The sequence below is a fragment of the Passer domesticus genome, chromosome 15 (genome assembly GCF_036417665.1).
Source record: "Passer domesticus isolate bPasDom1 chromosome 15, bPasDom1.hap1, whole genome shotgun sequence".
NCBI lineage: Eukaryota > Metazoa > Chordata > Aves > Passeriformes > Passeridae > Passer > Passer domesticus.
The window spans coordinates 728,646-750,722 of NC_087488.1; the positions used below are offsets into that span (position 1 = coordinate 728,646).

At 43.7% G+C, this 22,077-nt stretch overlaps 1 protein-coding gene and 1 long non-coding RNA gene across 33 annotated transcripts in view; one reads left to right on the forward strand and one right to left on the reverse strand.

The window, feature by feature from the left end:
- MAPK8IP3 (mitogen-activated protein kinase 8 interacting protein 3) overlaps positions 1-22,077 on the reverse strand; it is a 64,332-nt gene that overhangs the window by 7,238 nt on the left and 35,017 nt on the right. For 10 of the 32 annotated variants that reach the window (XM_064390156.1, XM_064390146.1, XM_064390144.1 and 7 more), the window contains 20 exons: positions 21,813-21,824; positions 20,192-20,209; positions 17,442-17,499; positions 16,329-16,481; positions 14,953-15,034; positions 13,069-13,220; positions 12,415-12,471; positions 11,727-11,897; positions 9,981-10,107; positions 9,079-9,174; positions 7,055-7,216; positions 5,983-6,148; positions 5,347-5,532; positions 4,539-4,722; positions 3,649-3,768; positions 3,298-3,378; positions 2,541-2,608; positions 1,307-1,455; positions 368-539; positions 154-267 (listed from right to left, as the gene is read on the reverse strand). In XM_064390156.1, the coding sequence (XP_064246226.1) occupies positions 154-267; positions 368-539; positions 1,307-1,455; positions 2,541-2,608; positions 3,298-3,378; positions 3,649-3,768; positions 4,539-4,722; positions 5,347-5,532; positions 5,983-6,148; positions 7,055-7,216; positions 9,079-9,174; positions 9,981-10,107; positions 11,727-11,897; positions 12,415-12,471; positions 13,069-13,220; positions 14,953-15,034; positions 16,329-16,481; positions 17,442-17,499; positions 20,192-20,209; positions 21,813-21,824 (2,328 nt within the window). The remainder of the gene's footprint in view (positions 1-153; positions 268-367; positions 540-1,306; positions 1,456-2,540; positions 2,609-3,297; positions 3,379-3,648; positions 3,769-4,538; positions 4,723-5,346; positions 5,533-5,982; positions 6,149-7,054; positions 7,217-9,078; positions 9,175-9,980; positions 10,108-11,726; positions 11,898-12,414; positions 12,472-13,068; positions 13,221-14,952; positions 15,035-16,328; positions 16,482-17,441; positions 17,500-20,191; positions 20,210-21,812; positions 21,825-22,077) is intronic. The other 22 variants (XM_064390171.1, XM_064390158.1, XM_064390170.1 and 19 more) reach the window with 12 other exon arrangements.
- On the forward strand, positions 7,178-11,567 carry LOC135281371 (uncharacterized). Its single transcript, XR_010348029.1, has 2 exons — positions 7,178-7,296; positions 8,331-11,567. It is a non-coding gene; the product is annotated as an uncharacterized LOC135281371 (long non-coding RNA).

Here is a 22,077-nt window from a genome sequence, read left to right on the forward strand (position 1 = left end):
TGGGCTCTCCTCCCTGAAATAGCTATGATTAAAGGACGTCAAATGTCAGGAAAGCATCAGCCTGCCTGAACCACCTGCCATGCTGCACAAATAACACCTAAAAGCTTCCTTTCTTTAGGAGACACAGGAATACTTTGAATAAATGTCACTTACTCTCAGTCAGGGGAATGGAGATGACAACACCGTTCCCAGTGCCCACCCAAAGGCGGTTGCCAGCAATGAGTAAGGCTGTGATCCGCACAAAGGAGAAGCCCAGCTTTCCAGTGCCTAGGAAGCATGAAAGAGAGTTGGGCAGTCAGTGATGACTTTGGCCAAGGTCTGCTTTGGGCAAATTCTGCCTTGAGCTCAGTAAGCAACAGACCCTCACCTAGCATCTTGCTGACGTAAGGCTCAATGTCGACATCCTGCAGATGCTGATGGCTGTGAGCATGGTAGAGCCTCAGCGTGGAGTCCAGGCGGATGGAAACCCACACGCCATCTCCAATCCATGCCAGCTGTCGCACCTGGCTCTCCCGACGGGGATGGGCATCGAAGGATTTCTAAAATACCAATGTGAATTCACAGAAGTTTTGCCATTATCTATACTCCACATATACATATACTCAATTTTCAACTGAGATCACTTGTTTGGGTTCCAAAGATCTTGGAGAAGTTGTATAATGTCAGCTGATCCCAGCAGTTCATTACTGTACACAAAAAAATCCTTTGCTTGAGTAGGTGTCTGGCAGTTTTGCAGAGTTGATGGTCAGGAGCAAAAACATTTAGACGCCAAAAGCTTTCAATGTACTTGTGAGAAAAGGAAAACACACAACTCTAGGATAAATTCCAAAGATCAAACTGCTTTGGCTCACTAATGTGAACTTCAGATCCAGCACTTCTTCTCTCCTCAAACAGAATTATTTCAAGCACTCTCAGATTTGTATCAAGACCACTGTACTGATTTTCACCCAAAAGGCTCTAAACATTGTTTTCTCTTAATGGGATCCCAGGGGCTTGCTAACTGTACTGTTCCTTTGTGCCATAATGCCTAAAGATGGAGAAGCCTCAGATTATATGTGAAGAGTCACTGTAAAACAAACACCTATGTTTGGACAGTACATGGCCCCACAAACTCCCTAGCAAAGGCAAAGAAAATTGTCAGTTTAGACTTACTGATAGAATTATGCTCTGCAAAGGGAGGAAGGAACAATTAACCCATGGCAGATTTGATCATAATATGACCCAGACTGACAATCTTGGTCAAGAGCTGTTAGGAATAAATACAACACAAGTGTGTGCACACATAGACATGTATGTGCTCTCTTACCTCAATCTGCATTGTCTTCGGCTGGATAACATGGATTTTGTTCTTGTAGCCACACCAGACTCTATCATAGACCACAGCCATGCAACGGATGGAGTGGTGAGTGTGGCCAAGATCCATCAGGTGGTAATTACTGAGATCCCACTGACCATCTGAGTTAAAAAACAAGTGTGGAAAGATGCATCTTCTCCATGACAAGTGAACATACAACAGAATCCTCTAGCTTTCTACATATATCTTGGTATACAGGCTCAGCTGATACTCAAATGCTCAATTTGCTTAGGTCTGTGACCTTCCTATGCCTCCTGCTTCAGGCACAGACTTACATTTATGAAACATGTAACAATAAAGTTTAGTTTGATGTCCGCCAGCTCTCAAATCAGGCCAATTTAAACATCCTTTATTGGAATGAAGTGAACAGGCTTCTCTAACAAGTACAACAAAAACAGTGAGAGAAGAGGGAAGACAGCTGAACAAGACTATGCAGAAACATAAAAGGAAATGGGCCATACAGTCCTTGTGGTGAGGCTTCCTCACATCACAGACCTACGACATAATTCCCATAAAGTGTTAAATCCAGGAAAAGTAATCAGATCTCCCTTCTCTCACTCTTATTTTTAATAACCAGGCCGATATTGTGTCCTTCACAGACAGGAAGCCTCTATGTCATTAACCTTTATGTTATTTCTAATGGGAACAATTTTGATGTGTCAATAGTCAGGCTTAAGCTCATGACAAAGACTGAATCAAAATCTGAATTGCACAAGCCCTATATTTCTGCTTGCTGAATGAACTGCTACCCAATGAATAACTAAGTTCTTTATATGCCAACATTAGTCATAGTTAGCAAATACCCATGAGCTAGCTGTCAGATGTGAACATAGCTAAGACTGCTGAAGCCATAGGGAAACACAACCCACAGCAGTGAAGAGGACCAGAAATTGATTTTACTAAGTGTACCTCAAACAACTTCACAGCACATGTATTCCTAAAAGTGTCACATTTACTCCACATGTACTACACACTACATACACACATTTTTGTTCAGAAAAGCTCAAGAAGTGGTGTTAGAGTACACCTGAGATGGTTTAGGATAGTGATGTTGTGTAAAATAGCCATGTGTTTTAACTCTGTGTTTGTACCCCAGCAGCCAGCAACTTTCTCACCTTGGAAGAGCATTTAATCCGCTGCTACACTTTCAGCCAAATTTTGTTTTCTCTATTACATTGATTCTTACCTTCTCCCCGATGGAATATGGCTAGTGTTCCATCTGCCAGAGCAACCAGGACCCTCCCTTTCACATGCCTGAAGTAACAGAATAGTAAATACATTAAAAATGCAGTAGAAATGAGGGACTCAAAAGCTCTTCCTGCCATCCATACACACCACCTTTACATAGTCTCCAGGATTCCCAGTCAGTTTAGCATTGCAGGAACATGCTTCAAGAGGTCACACCTCTTGCCTTCATTGCAGTAAGATCATCACATCTGCGAGTTTTCTGTTGAGGGAATTCTTCTCCTTCACAATACAAACACTATCAATTTCAACAAATTCCCCCTAATTTACCCCTCAGTGAGATTTTGCCTTTGTCCTCCCCACTTACTTCCCCCTGGTATTGCTAGACATGTATTCACTGAATCAGGTCAGGACCACAACTGAGCAGAAAAATGGGTTATATGAAGCTTTCCTATTACAAAAACCTTGGGAAACTTCTCTCACAAAACAATGCACTTAGGAAAGCAAAGAAAAAGTTGTGGCTGCCACATCCTTGGAAGTGTTCAAGGCTGGGAATCTGGATGGGGCCTGGAGCAACCTGGTCTAGTGGAAGGTATACTTGCTCATGGCAAGGAGTTGAAACAAGAGGATCTTTAAGGTCTGTTCCAACCCAAACCATTCTGTGATTCTGTAACTACAACCAAGAGCTGCTAACCCCGTCTAAAGCATCACTCAGGCCCTAAACGTTCTTCTTCAGGTCCCTTGCAACACACACTTACACCAGGCTCAGCACAGAGTCCTTCAGCTTTATTGAGTGCAGACACTTCTTCCAGTTGGACACAGCCGAGTGCACATAAAGCCTGTGAGAGAGGACAAATTGGGGAGGGTTAGCAGCAGAGCCCCACACCTTCCAAGCCTGCCCAGGTTTGAGTCTTCCCTTCTGGTAGGAAAGGTGGAGGTAAGGTAAGAAAGTGATGTTAAATCCCTGAGACTATGGTGAGCTGAGCAATGAAATGAGGAATGGAAACTTTCTCCAGAAACAAGCAGTGAACAAAAGATGTGTGGACTTGAAAAATAGAGCACAGAGCAGGGAGGTGACACAGAGATATGCCATCCCAAGGGGGACACACCAGCCGTTCTGAGCTCCCAGCCACATGGTGGGGGCGGCACTGGTGCAGGTCCCAGCATCTCTGGTTGACTCCTGATCTGGCAGTGTTGTGCTGGGCTCTGTCTTCAGTTGCCCATTCTCCCTGAAGAGGCAAAAGAACAGTGTTAGAAATTTAGCAAGCAGCAGTGCACAGAATGCCCACCTAGGCCCACAGCTTGGCATTCACAGACAGGTATGAGCCCTTGAAGACACAAATTGCTTCCTTCTCTTTGGCAGTTTTCAACTGCAAATCTGCAATTTACAGTATTTCCTTTCTCCTCCCCTTACAAACAACAAGCACTTCAAATCTACAGACCCTGACTGAGTTTAGCAAGACTATTACACTAACAATATTTTCTCTGTTCATCTGCAGCTTCAACAGAAGCAACTCAGAACCTTGGCATTCAGGAACAATCTGCATCCAAGACTTCCACCCTATTCTTCAGGCCATCACATCAGCTTTGTTTGTCTTAAGCTTTTTGAGTGGTGAATATGCTTTCTTGGTTACTTTTACAGCACATCAGAGGTACTACTAGAATAAATCAATCATCATTTCTACACACATATCAGTAAGCTCCCTCAGTAAGAACAGGAAGTGTACAAATACTTTGGGAGATCTGCCTTAACCACAGGTCTAAGTGCATAGTGAGAGGTCAAACATTTGCATTTTAACAGCTGACCCAGCCAGTTGCAGGCTGAACCATGTACATTTTCATTACATTTTTTTCCTATCCCATCTGTAAAATTGCTTGGGCACAAAACTGATAGGGGTCTGAACTTTATCAGAAGATCAGGCTGCTTCTCTTATCACAAAGCTTATGAAAAAGGATCAGTAATAGAACAGAACCATTCCTCTGACCTCAGCTCACCTACCCATTCTGCCTGGATGCCTGGGCTGGGATAGGGTCTGTGAACACATGCTCGGTGAGGGGCCCAGGCCGGGCCTGTGTCAGCTCTGCCTCGCTGGCACTGCTTTCCGGTACCTCTGTAGCCTCTGTTGCCTCCTCAGTAGACTGAGACTGGTTGATCTTCCCATTGCAGACAGGAGCCACCTCACCTGGAGGGCAATGAACAATGTGAGACATGCTGAAGAATCAGTTGGTGAGTTAACTATATAGATATCAGGCTGTCAATTCTTTAATTTATCTTTCCTTGCCAAACTCAATCAAGCCCTGAGCCTGTGCCACAGACACAGCAGCTCATCAGGTATCTTCTGCCTGGATGGGAAACAGACACTATTTTAAAGTGAAGCATAATCTGTGACTAGCATAGCACAGCACTGGAAGGGCTCCAAGGCTGTCACTACAGTATGGAGTCAGCAAGGGCAGCAGTATGATTTGCATGGGAGCTTAATTGGCTTCCCAACACTCAGGGAACAAAGAAATCAGAACAGCAGCACCGGTAGCAGGGCAAACATCTCACATACCCAAAATACTCTGCTGTATGACTCCTGCAATCAGGCTGCAGCATGTGAATCAGAGAAGAAACGAGGGCTCTAAGAAGAAATGTACCAAAAGGGCCTTTGGTAGTCCTGTACGTAGTAACAAAATTCTGGAGGCCTCTGAAGTGCTTAACTTTGGGACAAGAGAATGTGGCTACACCACAGAGAATGTAACACCATGAGCTCGTACAGGATTAGCTGAAATTGATATGTCACTAAATTTTACATCCCAAAACTTACTCTGTCCCTTGTCCAGAACAGGCGTGTCCCCACGCGAGGAACAGTTGCTTCGTGGCACATTGCAGCGGGTGGCACAGCCCACCAGCGTGATCCCTGCCAAGACACCATCTGCTCCAGCTGACTCTTCAGGATTCATATCCCCCTCCAGGAAGATCTCGCCTGGGGGATAGTCAGTCTCACTGGCCGCTGAAGGCAAAGAACAGGTTCTCATGTAAATCAAGCAATCGCTGCTAATTTAATGTATCCTGAGGTCACCCTAATGATGGGACATTCTGATCCTTCGGAGTTCAACACCCTGGGGAAGCACCACACCATCCATCAGCAGTCTGATCCACTGCAGATCCCCTCATCCTTAGTATCAGTATCCAATGCAGGTACAGAGCCCTTCCACGCCCAACAAAGCTCACTCCTGCTTCCAAAAAACACTCGTTGTGTACCAAAGGAAAAACTTACTGAACACTGAACAGGGGGGATCTCCACAGAAAGGTCCTACAGGATGGCAAGATCTGGGTTATGATTTTGGGGAACAATTACAGAACACAACACAGCCCAGGGGTTAGCTCCCAAGTGAGGATGTCTATTACTCCTCAGTGGGGCAGGTGACCCTGTGCAGACTCCAGCCTGGGCTGCACTCACCGGGGATGCTGGAGATGCAGAGCACGTGAGCGTTGCAGACAGTGAATTGGTCCACCACTGTGCCAGGCTGGTTGGCATCAATTATCACGACTTTACTGGTTGACAGCGTGCTAGTGAGGATCCAGACACGGCTGGATGTGGCATCCATCTCATGGAGCTCCTTTGCCTTTGGGAAAGCAGACACACATGGGCATGATCAGCCCATTTCTCTTGGATCAACCTGAGCTTAACAGTGCTTGGCAACACTTACACATGGTGTAATTTATTTTAAATTATATATTCTATTCTACAGTAGAAGAAACTTGTCTTTTTTATATTGTTGTCTAATCAGTTATATTTTTATTTTTATGAATTTGATTCCATTCATGTTGCTGCACTAGTATCTAGAGCACTGGCCAAAGAGCCTGTCTGACTCCTTAGGGCAAAAGCAATGTGGCCACTAATTTTTCTGTTGAGACATCTGACAGATGTACCACTGAATATTCAGTCATCCAGAATGCTGTGAGTCTGGGATGCACCCAACTGATCAGCTTAAGCAAGCTGGTCTCGGGAGAGTATAAGGCAGCAGTATAAGACAGGTGTGGAGAAAAACCCTACAAAGCAGACAGCATATAATATTGTATGATTATCTGCAAATTACAATTTGGTTCTTTAAACAGGAAAAAACCCAAAAAAATCACTTAAGACTACCAAAAACCACAACTGGGTTAAATCTCAAGAGGCCCAAATGGACTCACAGACCATGTTCTTTTAACAAAGCTTTGCCTGAATGTATTTATAAATTTACAATGACGAGGGCTATAAAATCTTCCCAACAATTTCAATCAAGCATTTAATTGCCCTTATTATCAGGATTTTATTCAAAATTCCAAACATTTCAAAAGCAAAAGTTGGAAAACTTTATACTGGATGATTTGTCCCAAATCACACCAAAAGCTAGAGAAGAGCCAGCACAGTCCCACAAGTACAAGAGCATTTTATGGCATAGTACAAAGATGCTGAGAGAGGGGATATGGTAGGGATGAAATGACAAAAAACATCATCGGGAAAAAAATCCACTTTATTTTCTGACCTTTTTTTTCTCAGGAGATGTATGGTTACTTTTGTTGTTCTCACTTTCCACTTCCCTGTCACAGGTAAGAGGATCATGCCCAGGATCTAGTTTCTGCCCATTCCCAGGCTCCTGTTCCAAAGGTCTCCATCCTGACAGATTTACTCCAGCTGCACACCACAGCTAAGAAACAGAAGTATTGCAGTGTGACTTCATGGTTTACCCCAGAACCCTGAGTTTCTCCCCTGAAGGTTCCCTCCCAGGTCTGTCAGTCATCCTTCCTTTCCCCACCCTGACCCCTGCCAAGCACTGTCTGTCAATCCTGGAATTCCAGAAGGGTGTCGAGTGATTGAGCAGATTCAAAAGATGGCCTCTAGCCCTGGGGGGTCTTTGGGCCATCCAGGTGTCCTTTGTCCCTTGCGACCTCCTCTCCTGTACCTGGTTGGTGGGCTCCCTCTCCCTTCCCTCCTCCCCTGCCCCTGGTAAAAAGATGAGCAACCACACGGTTCAAGTAACCACAGTTCTGTTGGACGGGTTGCTGGATTCAGAGGCCTGTGGGCCAGAATAAAAGCTCTGGATTAAAACCCTCCATCAGAACTGACTCCTTTCCTTCACTACCACCTTAAAGCTTCTCTGGCACAGGGAAACCTGAGGAGCGGACCCTTTACGAAAGGAAGCTCCATCCCACTGCCACCAGAGCCCCAGCATGTCTGGACTTCTCTCCACGCACCCAGCTGCAACATCCAGCTAGCCAAAAGTGTCTCTGGGGTGAAGCACCACAGCTGTCACTATTTGGTTTAGTCACAGGGGCTAGACAAGCCAAGGCACGTCCCATCCACAATACTGGTAATACCAATACAGAAGCAGAAATCTGAACTCAGAATTCTGCAGGTTCCGTGGTCTCTTTGAATTTAAGCACCTTTGTGGAGAACTGTCAAATGTCAAACATCTAAAACATTTAGTTGGAAACGCCAGATCTTGATGATTTCTACTAGAAGACATCCGGATTGATAGAGGTAAGGCAGAGGATCTCTACCCAGCAACATCACTGCTTTTTAGTCACTGCAGCAATGCAAGCCAGGACATGACAGATGTTTAATGTGTTCAAACTGACAGAAGACAGGTTAAATGAGATACTAGAAAGAGATTCTTCCCTGTGAGGGTGTGAGGCTGGTGAGGTTACCCAGGGATGGCTACCCCATCTCTGGAAGTGTGGAAAAACAGTCTGCTGGTTTGGCTCCCAAATAAGCAATTTTCTGAAATCAAATCCAGCTAACCTCCAATGATTTATTTCCAGGGAGCTTTTTAAGAGAATGCCTGGAAGAGGACTACAGAAATACTAGATTTATCCAAAACCTTAAAGAAAAAATGCTGCACAGAACATCTAAAGATCACACCTAGAACCTTCTAGAAACAACAGCAAAAAAATTTTCTTACAATTTAACCATCAGGATGACTTCTAAAAATCATCTCTGAATGAAGTAATGACAAACTGACTATTTCAAAACAACCAGTCACAGCAGGTAAGTCTGCCACCTACACAGCTTATGCCCAACTGCAATTCTACTCAAACATTCTAGTATTAATAGACATGGCTTCACAAAAATCTACTCCAGATAATACTGGCCTGTTACCAATGAATTCTGGTCAACAGTAGAATCTAAGGAGCGATGAAATGCATTTTTACTTTCACTTGGTCATTTTCATGAATTTTTATATTAGTTTTCATTACACCCTGAGGAGTCTTAGCAAAAGCATTAGAAGCATAAAATGTTGCTGTTGTTGATGAATTGTCTCAAAAAAGCAAAAGATGTCAGAGAGCAGCAGGGGACTAGCAACCAGAACCAGCTGAGTATTTTGTCCTGAAATACTTTTTCCTACATTCACTACAAACCACCATTCAAAAAAAGGAAGTGGAAGATAGAATTTGGAATATATAATGTCAAAAGAATAGACTGTTGTAAAAATGGCAGGTTTAGTGCCCCAAATCCTTTGCTTATTTCATGTCCCCTTTCTGGACTGCAGAGTAAGCAGAAATAACGTACCTTCATAGTTGGGTCCTTCTCTACTAGCGGGCGACAATATACAGGCACAGGGACATTTTTCATGCGAGTGTCTTCCTGACCACCATTAGGACTCAGCTAGGGGTAGAGAAGACAAAAAAGACAGTATAAAGCTGCAAACACCGGGATACAGCAAGAGAGAAGGAATCAGTGTGACAGAACCAACCACAGGTGGCTGCTGCTGAGGCTTCCTATCACATCTTGTATGAAACAGAGTCCTTAAGGGGAGAGGAGCAGCACACCCAAGAGACCATCTCACAATCATCAGTGCCCCAGTGATGGCCCACAGAGGCTACACATTGCTGTGCTGATAAAGAATAGATGCTCCCTGCAAAGAGTCAGGACACTAGCATTCCTTTCCATCCTGACAGTTGGACTTGATGACCTTAAAAGTCTTTTCCAAACTTAATGACTCTAAGGCTTAAAAACTCCAAATCATGCTGCCAGGCTCCTCCCCTTCAGGAGGTCTCTGACCAGTTAAATGTGTCACAAGCCAACAAATGAGGCTGATGTTGTTTGATTTCATGTTACTGATGGGAAGAAGTGGGCATAAACTGCATTTGTTTTTCATACTAGATGACTGTTAAAGTTCTCAGAGGATAAACGAAATAACTAACGTTCCAGCCCAATTATAACAAAGGATATTTATTTTTAAAAGAACTGGATTCTGGTTTAGGGTACTTTTGGTTTAGGGTATTTTTCAGTTTCAGTACTTTCTTGCAGAGGAATGTCCCTCCCGTGACTTTGGTGGAGATATACAGAACATCATTTTGATCTGTGCCTACAATTATCATACAAACAAAACATGCACATGGTATGTCTAAATTAAATAGTTAATGACTAAAGTCACCTTCCAGTCAGCCTGTCCAGAGCATGGTCCCTACCTGCTTGTACTTGGCTGGAAGGCTCCAGCCACAGGCCTGCAGCCGCCCATCATCGTTGCGCACATGCTCCCGGACCTGCCGGTACTGCTCTCGCTTCTGCTCCCGGCGTGCCGAGGACGTGCAGTCACTGAGGAGAGAAGCACAGCATCACCCAGCTGAAGGTTAAAGAGAGGAGCTGAGGGTGAAGGAAGTGTGGCCAGTATCGGGGAGGGCACACACAGCAAACCAAATCCAGCTGTGAAAAGAGATGTAGGGAATCAGAGACAGAAAAACTGTTGAGAAGCAGACACAGGCAGTTCTGACCCATCACCTGAGCAATGTGGCAAGACAAGTCATTGTCATGACCTCTTATGGTGTTCCAAGAGCCCTTCAAAAACAGGGAATAATCCTTCTCTAAAACCTAGGAGATCACACCAATTTTTGCTGAGCTGTTACAATTTACTAGTCTAGTCTAGTACTAGTCTCCATCAGAAAGGCATTTTCAGTTCTTTCCCTCCTCATTATAGTCAACTATGGATTTTTCTGTCCTTTTTTAAGCTTTGTCTGCTGACAAGGAAAACATGCACTCAACTGCTGGTTCCAATATAACAACTCCAGGTTTGCGCTGGCAAAGCTTAAACCAAAAACTGATGTGTGAGCTTTTAGACATGTTTCAATATAAACAAATGCTGTTTGTCAGTTCCAGCTCTCAAAACGTTTTTGAGGTATCATTCTGAGGTACAAACAACATCAGCTGAAAAATTTAATCCTGTGAGCAGCCCCATTATGTAAAACACTGCTGAGAAGTACCCAGACACCTACGTTACCACCACGTTCTGCAAAGTCCTTCCATAAAAACACACCCCCATGTGAAACCAAACAACCTTTGCAGTGGCAGAACACATTGTGAAGTCATGTAAAGCACTGAAGAGTTTTCTCCCTTCATGTCTGCGACATGAAGAATTTGGGTAAGACTGTAGTAGTGATACCCAGAGGCTCAATTTTAGCATGGTTTAAATTAAAACCAAGTACTGGAACTTTAATGTGCTGTGGAGACAACTTTTATCTTCACTTACACCCCTTGTCAAAAGGGTTGTGCAGACATTTCATCCCTTTGTCCTGATACTGCCATCACACTCCACCACAAACACCCTCCTTCATTTCATCCTGGTCTGCAAATACAAGTGCAGAACTAGAGAGGGGCCACCTTGAGCTCCCGTGGTCCCTGCTGAGATGATCCATCATGGCCTGAAAAGCTATGGATACTGTGTTTGGGAGGACAAGGTTTGCTGAACCCATCCATATAGTAACTGATGAGTGAAAACTCAGGGAGATAAGCCTCAGAGAACAGAGATATACTGTTGCCCTGTTTTTCTAAAGTTCTTGTAAGCCTTCTAATGTTTACATTTTTGTAATGGAGTTTCTCACGCACTTTGCATGTAAATAACAATTGTTTTGCATTCCTTTCTGGAAGAAGAGAGAATTGACAGACTGTTGGTTTGACCAGTGTAGCTGGAAAAGTGGCAATTTCATCCTCCAATCCACAGTCACTTTTGGAATTCTATAAATATCAAAGTCCAGAAATAAACGTGCTTTTTTCACCTTAAACATCTCAGCATGTGAGTGTTGTTCATTTCGTGTCATGTTGCAACAACATGCTAACATCACACAGACTGTTTCCAAAGTGGAAAACAGCTTATTTCAAACACTGCTGTTCTTTGGGAGAGCTGCAGGGAGCCAGGCTTGGCACACAGCCCTGTAACTCACTCATCAGGGAAGAACTCGAGGGTGCGGCTGCCGGAGGAGATCTGGCACATGGTGTGGCTGCGCCGCTGGCTGAAGCCCGCCGTGGTGGGAGACTTGTAGTGGATATTCACAGAGGGGTAGGTCCTCTTTGCTGGGGGAGGACTGGAGGAAGAGCTGAACAGACGGCTGAAGCTAATGACAGAAAAAGGCCAACAAGTAAGAGAAAAGGTGCCTGGGGATACAGGCACCATAGATACACAAAAGGGGAAGCAAGAGGTTGGGATCAAAGGCTGTAAGCCTGTCACAAAAACTATTTCAAACTCAGACCTACATCCTTGGTTTGACTGGCATAAGGTGTTTTTAGCTTCCAGAAACAGGTACCTTCTGAAAACAGCCCTTTATTACTGTGAGTGTTTAGGACTGTGAGTGTGTCCTCCTAAACCAGGAATGATTCCATTCCATGATACTCATTAACTTTTTCAGCTTGTGAAACAAAATCAATGTGCATAGTCAGATCTGATTTTAACTTGACTAAGGACAAAGAAAGCTCTTGAAGGCAAAAGGCCAACAACCCTTCTGGGGGTTGAAGGCAAAAGGGTTAAGCCAACTTGTATGTGACATTAATGTCAGAGTACTAAGTTGTCCTCTGAAGCAGAAATGGCAACACTCCCCGTTTTCTTAATCTTGCACAAATCACCAAAGAACTTACAACTGCCAAATGGTGGATTTCTTCTTCTCCTGCACGGATGGGTGCTCACGGGAAGCTCTATGGACAAACACAGCAGAACCAAGTTAATTTCTGCATCTCTGCCAAGCATCAGGTCATTCCATTAAGGAAGCCTTGTTGAAAGTCAGAATTCATTCCAACGTGTTTCAAAAGACAGTGGGGAATAGATATGCCCTGGTCTTCAATGCAAGCACACCCAACCACGTTAAGTATCAAGGCTAAAGTGAAAGGCAAGTAAGTGTGTTTAACATGATTATCAACTCTCTGTAACACTGTCTGCACAGACAGTGTGGGAACTACAGAACCTAGCATTAGAGTCACTTGAAGCCGTAGCCTTTAGAACTCATCAATCAGAAGCAATACTCCTCCCTAGAGCTTCTCCCAGATTAATAAGCACACAAGAAACAAGCAAGACAAACAAGTGTCCAGTGTCTCCAAGTAACGGTGGCAACATGAGATTTGCAGCCCAGGTTCAGGAACAAGAGAGAAAGAATTGGTATTAGGAGAAAAGCATCTACAATCTGGAAAACTTCCAGTGCTTCTCAACTCTGTGTTGATAAGGGTTGCATTGACCACAAGGTAAAACATGATCAGGTTCTGTCCTAAACAGGAATGTCACCCAACACCCAGCCTCACCTGATCATCTCTGTCCACCTGACAGCCTCTTGGAGCTCCATCAGCCTCTCCTTGTATTGGTTGCGCTCCATCAGGACCCGGGCCATCTCCACACGCGTGAAGCGCCGGCGCTGGGCAATGGGAATGTTGTCCTGCAGAGGGGAGGAGCACTGCTTCAGCCAACAAAAGATGGAATGGGATTGAGGTTAGTACTGGGCACGTCAGGGACAGACACATATTTGTTAGTTCTTTTCCTGCCCTGTTTGATTTCACCCCCATTTCCCCATATGAGGAGCTAATTCAGACAGTGGGCTCCAAACTACAGCCATGGACCTCTGGGTGCTCAGCAAACCCACAGGAACTAGAACGAGAACCACCACCAACTTGAACACATAGCCCTCACATACACACACCCCAGTGTGGGACTATTGCCAGAAAGGTGCCTTGATAGTCTGCAAGGAATGGTAAGAATTGACAGTGGTCTGTTGGTCCAGAAATTCGGAAACCAAAGATTCAATTCAGTAGCAAAGCCAGTCACAACCAGCAGGGAGCACCACATAATGCCACCTGCCCCCTCAGGAGGGCTACGGGAGGTATTCTGTTAGTACACATGGATAAAGGTAGGATACAGGAAACTAAGGAAACACCTTTTCCTCTTTGGTGACACAAATTACCTTCCAATGAGGGCATAAGGCAGCTTTGAGTTGGGAACAAAATAAGTCAAAAGTCTGTTTTATCTCTTTTGAAAAGTGGAAAATGAGAACAACATGACTAAAACCATATCTGGCCAAAATAAAGACTGCAAGGGTTTGGGGAACTCATTACTAGGAGGTGGCACATGGTTGTGCTAGACTGTGGCAATTCCCAAGCTCAGCCTGTCTGGTAAGTGCTGCTGAGAGCTGGAACAGCACAAATTAACCAAGTCCCTCTCTAGCCTCCCTGGACTTCGAATCGAATCTGTATGACTATTTAAAACAAGAACTCTATAAACAAAAAGGAATTTATCATTATTTTTTAAATTATAAAAAGAACCAGAACTCCTGTCCGTTCAACTGAAAACAAATCCAACTCTCTTCAGCAGCTCATGAGCACAACTTGAAAGTGTTTCCATCTACCTAAATTCTCAACAGACCAAGTTCACTCCAAGTAAATCAAGAGATCTAGGCTAAAACTGAACCTGCTCCGATACTTTGTGTAAGAAGGAAAACAATAACATGACATAAATAAATGTATTGAATTCCCTGTCCTAGCAGGAAGATTTACAAGGAAAATCTTGTTACTGCTTGATTTGCTTTTTTTTTTTTCAGCTACAGTTGGTCTTTGTTGAACAGCCTCTATCCCAGCCAAAACAGTTTCAAGAGCTGTCCTAGCAGAACAGCCCACGAACCTTCTCTGCTTGGACACTATAACAAGCAGTACTGGCTTATGGAAAAGAATTAATAAGAAAAACGCAGCACTAAGACATGGTGGTAGTCACTCTTGCAAAGCTGTGTAAACTGGATTCCACTGCATGATGTCCTCACAGCTACATCTTCACTGCCTACATGGGACAGGCTCTTCTGGAGAAGCCTGACAGTCATAACACCCTGAGAGAATCTACACTGCACACTAGATTTTGATTCTAAATTAGGATGGTATTGAGCAGGGCAGTGCTCTAGCACCCAGCCACAGAAACTACATCCTGCATAGTGGTACTGCCACTGGGTCAGCTGCTCCTCTGTGCCAGATTCTGGTTTAAAAATTGTATGAAGGGATTTCATGCCCATCAGCCACAGCCCGTTCACCACCCTTGCCCTCATTGCTAACAAAGGTACATCAATCTGCATCAGTACTCATACACATGAAGCATTACAAGTACATAAATCAACCCCCTTTTCCCGCAGGCATTTTAGTAATGTCATATACCAATTCTGTACAGAGATAGCTGCTTACATCCTCCACCTCCTCTTTGGGCTCTCGTCGGGCAACAATTGCTTCAGATTTCACTCTAGGAAACAGGAAGAAAGGGATAAAAACAGCAAGCAATACCATGGCTGGCTTTGGGGAGAGAACCAGCTATGGGAAGTCTGGCTGCATCTATCATCATGTGTACCAAGTGCACAAATTCTGAGAGGCTTCTCTGGCATTTTACCTCCCTCTTCCAGCACATTCAAACAGCTTCACTGACCTCACCTCTTTTTTTTCAAACATTTGTTGTGAGCATCAAAATACTGACCACTGGAAGAATTCAGCCAGTTTCTGTTTCTGAACCAGGATCTGCATTGAAATATTTCACGAGAACTGAACCATTCTCAATAGGGAAAATTCTGGACTGCTTCTGGTTTCAGTAGATTCTCTGATTCTCTGTGATTCAATACAGTGAAAAAAGCCCCTAACGTGAAAAGCAGTTTGCCAAAATGGTAAGTCTACCAAAAAGAACACCAAACCCTGATAAAAAAATACTGGAAGTATTTAACTGAGTGCTTTCAGTTTCTTTGAACTCCTACTTTATGAGGCATTACAAGAGACATTTTAAAAAATCTCCCTGCTTGCAAGACTACTTTCATTTCAGACATTCTGAACAATAAAGAGACCGGTGTGTGTTATTCTTGGTGATTGTGAGCTCAGACTGCTGAACCTTCTAGATTCCAGCTGGAGAACAAGCCCTGTCCTCTGCCCTGCGCACCTGCAGTTATGCACAGCCAGCCACAATGGAACTGTTCTGCTCTGAGCTCCAGGAGGCAGCTTTGTGTGTATGGATGTGAAACCATCCCAGGCTTTACTGGGCAGTTGGGCTTTAGTTTCTCTAGTTTGAAAGGAACATAAAAAGTGGCATATTCCTGTATCAGACTTTAGAATCTCTTCTGCCTCTTCTCACCCTTAACATGAGCAATGAAACAATTACCGATATAGGCATTTAAATATTTCTTGTGCAACTCTGTATGAGCTCTTTCAGTAAATGAATCGGCATTCACTTCTCTCAGAGCTATCCTGGCTGCTAGGAGGACCAAGTTCTTGGCAGTTTCCTTCAAAACTATTGGTCTTGAAACTCCCCTTCTTTGGGTGGTTTTGGTTGTTGTTGGTTGGTTGGCTTTTAATTGCAAATTTACACCCTTAATGCTCCACTCCAGGGAGCCTAGATTTGGAGTTGCTGCTTCAGAATCCTAATCCTGCCTTCTTGTGCTCTCTAAAGTACCTTTGAATGCTAATGCTAATCCCAGAAATGAAACAGAGTAAAACAGAGGAGGCGGGTTTACCACTCTTCACTCCCAGTTCCTTGGGGCAGGGGGGTAATCACTCACCTCTTTAGCTCCTCCTCCAGCTCCTTGACTCTGGTTTCTATTTTGGCTTTGGCCTGCTTTGTTGCTTCCAGTTCTCCCTTCAGCACCTCCTGTTCCCCAGACAGCTGGTCCACCTTGGCAATCAAATCATTCTTCACAACGTTCAAAGCATTTCTTAAAGGTGTGAAAGGGACAATAAGCAAAAATGCCCACAACTAGCAGCTGTCCATAAAAGAGACCTTTAACTGAAGTCACAGATGTTACTAGGAGAGTTGAAACAAGTGTGTTTAACAATTCAGTTCAGCTATGACTCAAGGGAAATTAACTTTGGGAAGATGTAGCTCCAGAAGAACAGAGAAGTCACCATAATTGTTCAGGACAAGGTTTGTCCATTCCTGTATCCTGACTAACAAACCAACCTCTCCTTTGGAAGACAACAGAACACTGAAGAAGGCATGTGTAGAACAATCTATCTATTTCTGGCAGAATGAAAGTCTGAAATACACCCTTCAGAATTGCTGTCATCTGCAACTGAGGATAACTGCAGATGATGGCAATTGAAATATGCATTTGCAATCAGCTCCAAAACATCTTAAATTTATTAAATCGGTAGCTTCCCATTATAGTAGGTTCTCCAGCTCACCCCTGGGAGTACTCGGCCTTCCTCTTCCCAGCTCCTCAACTTTAATAGCTGGTTTGCCAGCTTTTCTCAAAAACCAACTTAATTACATTATCTGCTTCTCCTCCATCAACTACAAAATATTTAAGAACTCAACAATGAGAATTCTTTTTTTCCTAATAACAAATCTTGCAAATAAAACCTTATTATCAGCAGCATCCTCACAGAGGCTCAGACCAACACATGGATTCCCACTGAATTTAAAGCTTGCAAATGATCTCAGATGGCAGCAAGCCCTACCAGCACATGCCTAGAGGCTTTATCCAAGTGTCTGCAGAAAGGAAATAGCTAGGAAACAGCTTAGGAGAGCAATTCTTCTTCTACAAGAGAAGGAACAAGTATTCAGGACAACCAGTTAGATAAACAAGTAGGCAGGAGTTTTGGCCAAGACCTTCTCCAAGGTGACATCTTGTTTATAACCAGGCAGGTAAGTCAGAGCAAGCACAGTTCCTTACTTGGTCTCCAGCAGCTGAGAGTTCTCCAACAGCAGATTGCCCACTTCTTTGCCCATTCCTGAAAAGAAAGGCCAGGCAGTTTTCACCAGCTCTCCTAGAAACATGGAGCTTTTGTGGCATTGCCTAACTTATGCTTGAGGAAAAGAAATCACTTTTGTTAGGCTTCCCTAGACTCCTGTGTGCAAAGTGGAGTGTCTCTACCTGAATGACCAAACAGGACCAGCAAAGATACCCATGTGTCCTGCAGAGAATCCAAACTCAGATCTAGCTTCTCACCCCAACCTTCACAGACCTCTTTGGGAGGGATAGAGGGGAGAGCTTCACTAATACAAATCAGGGGAAGTCAAGGCAGTAACTCCTGGTTCAGCCATGAGCTATTGCAACCATTTTTTATCATTCCTCACACTGAATCAAGGTAGAGTTTATGGGTTTTTCACAGAGGACAGCAGAACACTGTCCAAGTTGCTGTCCTGTACACTAGTGATTTTTCTTCCTTTCTTAGTATAATGCAAATTTTCTGTTTGCATGATTTGGGATCATGGTTGTGACAAGTTTCATGCACATGAAAGGCTTTCCCATTATCCACCTTCTGCTAGAGCAATTTTAATAGGACTTCAGATTGTCCCTTGCTATACCTAACTCTAACAGCTTTGTCACAGATGTTTAAAATGTGAAGTCTCGGTTCCACCACTTCAGACCCCCACTCAACATTACAGCAGACACTCTGCACTTGAATTTGGGCATCAATGTACAGCTGCAGTCTGCAGACTGGTTTACAAGAACACAGACACATCTGGGGCCAAGAGTGAAGGTTGAATTCAGTGTTTCATAAAACCAGTGAAATTTAGGGACCAAAAGCACATCTGGATTGTTTCCTGCTGCCAGGGACTTGCTGAGTCCCAGGGTCTCTGTCTTATAGTGTGGAACAGAGGCCATCTGAGGATGTGGAACAGAGGCCATCTCTCTCTGAAGGCAGAGAGGTCTCTTCCTGTTGGAGGACAGTGCTGAGGGGTGCAGCTCATATCTCACCACAGGTCCCAGAGTATGAAGAAGTCTCCCCATTATCAGTATTTGTCCTGCCCTCTGAACTCTCTCTTCCTTCATAGCAAAGACATCAACAGTCTTCATGATACGTCATTTGGCGATTAATTAGTATTTGCAGAAAATAAAATCAACACAAACTTGAATTAAATGGAAGTTAGAGGAACATGGCAGCACATGAAAAGTGAGAACACATCAAAACACTCCAACACACAGATCCTCTTCCCACAGTTAAATGGCATGAATTTATGATGACAAAAGCGAATTCCCAGCAAGAATGAGTAAGAAGCAGCATTTTCAAAAAACTTTTCAAAAATTAGTGGCAGATAATTAATCACTTTGATGTTTCACGCCAGTGTGTGTCAGAGAATATTCCAACAGCACAAAAGTGGGAAACACTAATATCAATGCAAACTACAGTGTATTTTGGGTTGGTAAGGTGAAGGATCTATGGCTCTTTTTTTTAATTTTGTGACATGCCGCATATCAGTCAGAAGACTCAGAAGTCTTCTGTTTATTGAATTTTTTTCTTGCTTATTTTTAGTGATTCTACAAATAAGCAATTAAATATTTAGCCTGTAAGGCATTATTCTTGAATCATATACCTCTCTGCAGCTGTTTTAGGGAGAGAAAAATTCTGAGGAAGAGGGTGAGCTACCATGCCAGAACTAAAGGCCATACAGCATTCTGTCAGTATCCTTCACCACAGCTTCTACTTGTGTGTGATGCAGTGACAGCCCAATGCCTTAACAATCTAGAGGTCAAAAAGGCTCCTCTGGCAATAAAGAACTAGAGAAAGCCTCCCAGAGCCATGGAATGGCACCACAAGATCATCTTGCACAGGCTGTAATGGGACAGCTCTGCTCTTGGGAAGAAAACTTTCTGTTTTCAACTCTTTGGGGCGTGGAGCAAAGGGAGGTGAGGTCTGGGCAAAGCCCTGTCCAGCAGAGCACTTACACCATATTCCTCCCACAGCCAGGCAAAGTGTGAAGCATCAAAGTGGATAATCAACTACAATGAAACAGACCAGAATCCCCAAACCACCTCTACAGAACAGCTGCATCCTGCTTCTTGGAGAGGTGCTGCCACCACCACAACAAAACAAACTAAGGTGATGCAAGACATATGGATGGATGATGATGGATAAAAGGAATACATAAAAAATGCGAGAAGAGAAGAGAAGAGAAGAGAAGAGAAGAGAAGAGAAGAGAAGAGAAGAGAAGAGAAGAGAAGAGAAGAGAAAAGAGAAGAGAAGAGAAGAGAAGAGAAGAGAAGAGAAGAGAAGAGAAGAGAAGAGAAGAGAAGAGAAGAGAAGAGAAGAGAAGAGAAGAGAAGAGAAGAGAAGAGAAGAGAAGAGAAGAGAAGAGAAGAGAAGAGAAGAGAAGAGAAAAGAAAAGAAAAGAAAAGAAAAGAAAAGAAAAGAAAAGAAAAGAAAAGAAAAGAGAAGAGAAGAGAAGAGAAGAGAAGAGAAGAGAAGAGAAGAGAAGAGAAGAGAAGAGAAGAGAAAAGAAAAGAAAAGAAAAGAAAAGAAAAGAAAAGAAAAGAAAAGAAAAGAAAAGAAAAGAAAAGAAAAGAAAAGAAAAGAAAAGAAAAGAAAAGAAAAGAAAAGAAAAGAAAAGAAAAGAAAAGAAAAGAAAAGAAAAGAAAAGAAAAGAAAAGAAAAGAAAAGAAAAGAAAAGAAAAGAAAAGAAAAGAGGCCTTTGCCTTACCAAAGAAATCATCCCGTACTATGAGAGCCATCCCATACGAGAAAGGGAACAGAAAGAGATGGGTACAAAGGGGAAGAAAGGAAGAGAAAAACATCAGCCATTAAGTACCAGTCTGTAAACAGCAAACAGAGCATCTCGTCAGCTGTACAGTGTGTGGTGCCAGTACACATGATGCTTGGTAGAAAGTTATCTTGTTCTGCTGCAGCCTGACCTAACAGGGACTTCACTTTAGAGTGTCACAGAACGGTTTGGGTTGAAAGAGACCTTTAAAATTCATCCATTTCCAGTCCCCTGCCATGGGCAGGGACACCTCCCACTAGACCACACTTCTCTAAGCTCCACCCAACCTGGCCTTGAACCCTGGCCCAGAGATAAAGCAGTACCAGTTTCTCTGGGCAACCTCTGCCAGGGCACTACCACTCCAATTGCAAAAAAAAAAATTTCTTCTATTTAATCTAAATCTTTTCTCTTTTGTTTAAACCATCACAACAGATGATCTCATCTGCTTCCTTCATCTTCACAATTTTCCTTGTATGATACATCCCCAAGTTTCCCATCACCACAACAAAGGCAGGTCAACAGACATTATGAAGAGGGTGAAGAAAGGACAGTAGCAGGGGGAAAAAAGCAAAAGTGGGGCTGAGCATCAAAGCTTTCATCTGGGCTAGAAAGGCCCAAATCCACCTCCACACTGCAACAAACTCCAACCCAACTTCAGTGGGAGGTTTTCTGAGGAATGTTCACACAAAATGTGTCTTACAGTAAAACCAGTTTGAATAAGAAGGGATGATGCTTGTCCCTTTCTTGGTATCATCACAGAGCCCACACTGAGCAGTGCTGGGCACAGGGACACGGCAGAGCTTGTTGGTACATGACGCTAACAAAGCTGCCACGTCACCACCTTTACTACAGGGCAAATTTTACCTAGTTTGCATTGTAATCAAGAGAGATTCCCTTGACTTCACTTCAACTGAAATTGCATCAGGGCCCATGTGTATTTTTCAAGCAGGTGCAAACCTGATGGCAGAGCATGGCCCTAGGGTAGCGAGCAGCCTCCCCCAAAAAAGGACAGAGCCATCACCCAACTCCTGAGACAGAAAGGCAAAGTTTCCACTAAAGACAGAGGCTTTGCCACTCTAACCCATCACAAAAGTGTCTTTAATGTTGCTACAATACACAAAGGGGGTTGTTTGCACCAGGTAACACCCCCCACAGCCACTGGCACATGGAGGGACTCCTCACAGCACAGGCCATGGAGAGGACAGTGGGACCCTCACTCAGTCTGTGCCACCCAACCTCTGCTACAAATACCCCTCCTGGCAGAAAAAAAGCCCTTTGAGCCCTAAGACCTTGAGTAACAGGCTAGTGTGACACTGTGGAGCAAACCTGCCCACAGCCACAACAGAGAAAGTGGGCTGAAAGGCAGCAGGAACGTGAGCAGAGCAGGGATCTCCCGCTGCAGGGACCCACCAGTGTGAGGCAACCAAGCAAGGCGAGGTGGGAGAAATCTGCAAAGCCAACTGTGTTTGGACAAGAGCAGGGGAGTATCACACGTGTATACCATATTATCCAACCTCAAAAGAAAAAAAGAAACAAGGAGAACTGAGCAGAAGATACACACCTGAGAACTCCCCTATACGCCATGTCCAGCGAAGCACAGAGAGACAAGGGAAAAAGGAAGTGAAAAAGGATCCATCAGTGACTAAAACCAACAAAATCAAAATTTTGTTCAAAAAAAATTAACAATGATTCAGCCATTTCAATGTCAAAAGGCATGAAATAGTAAGGACAGGACCTGCCATAGCTGTTGATGGCATGACTCTACATTTAGAACAGAAAAAAACACCAAGGAAAGGTAACCCATAGTACAACTGCAACCACACACC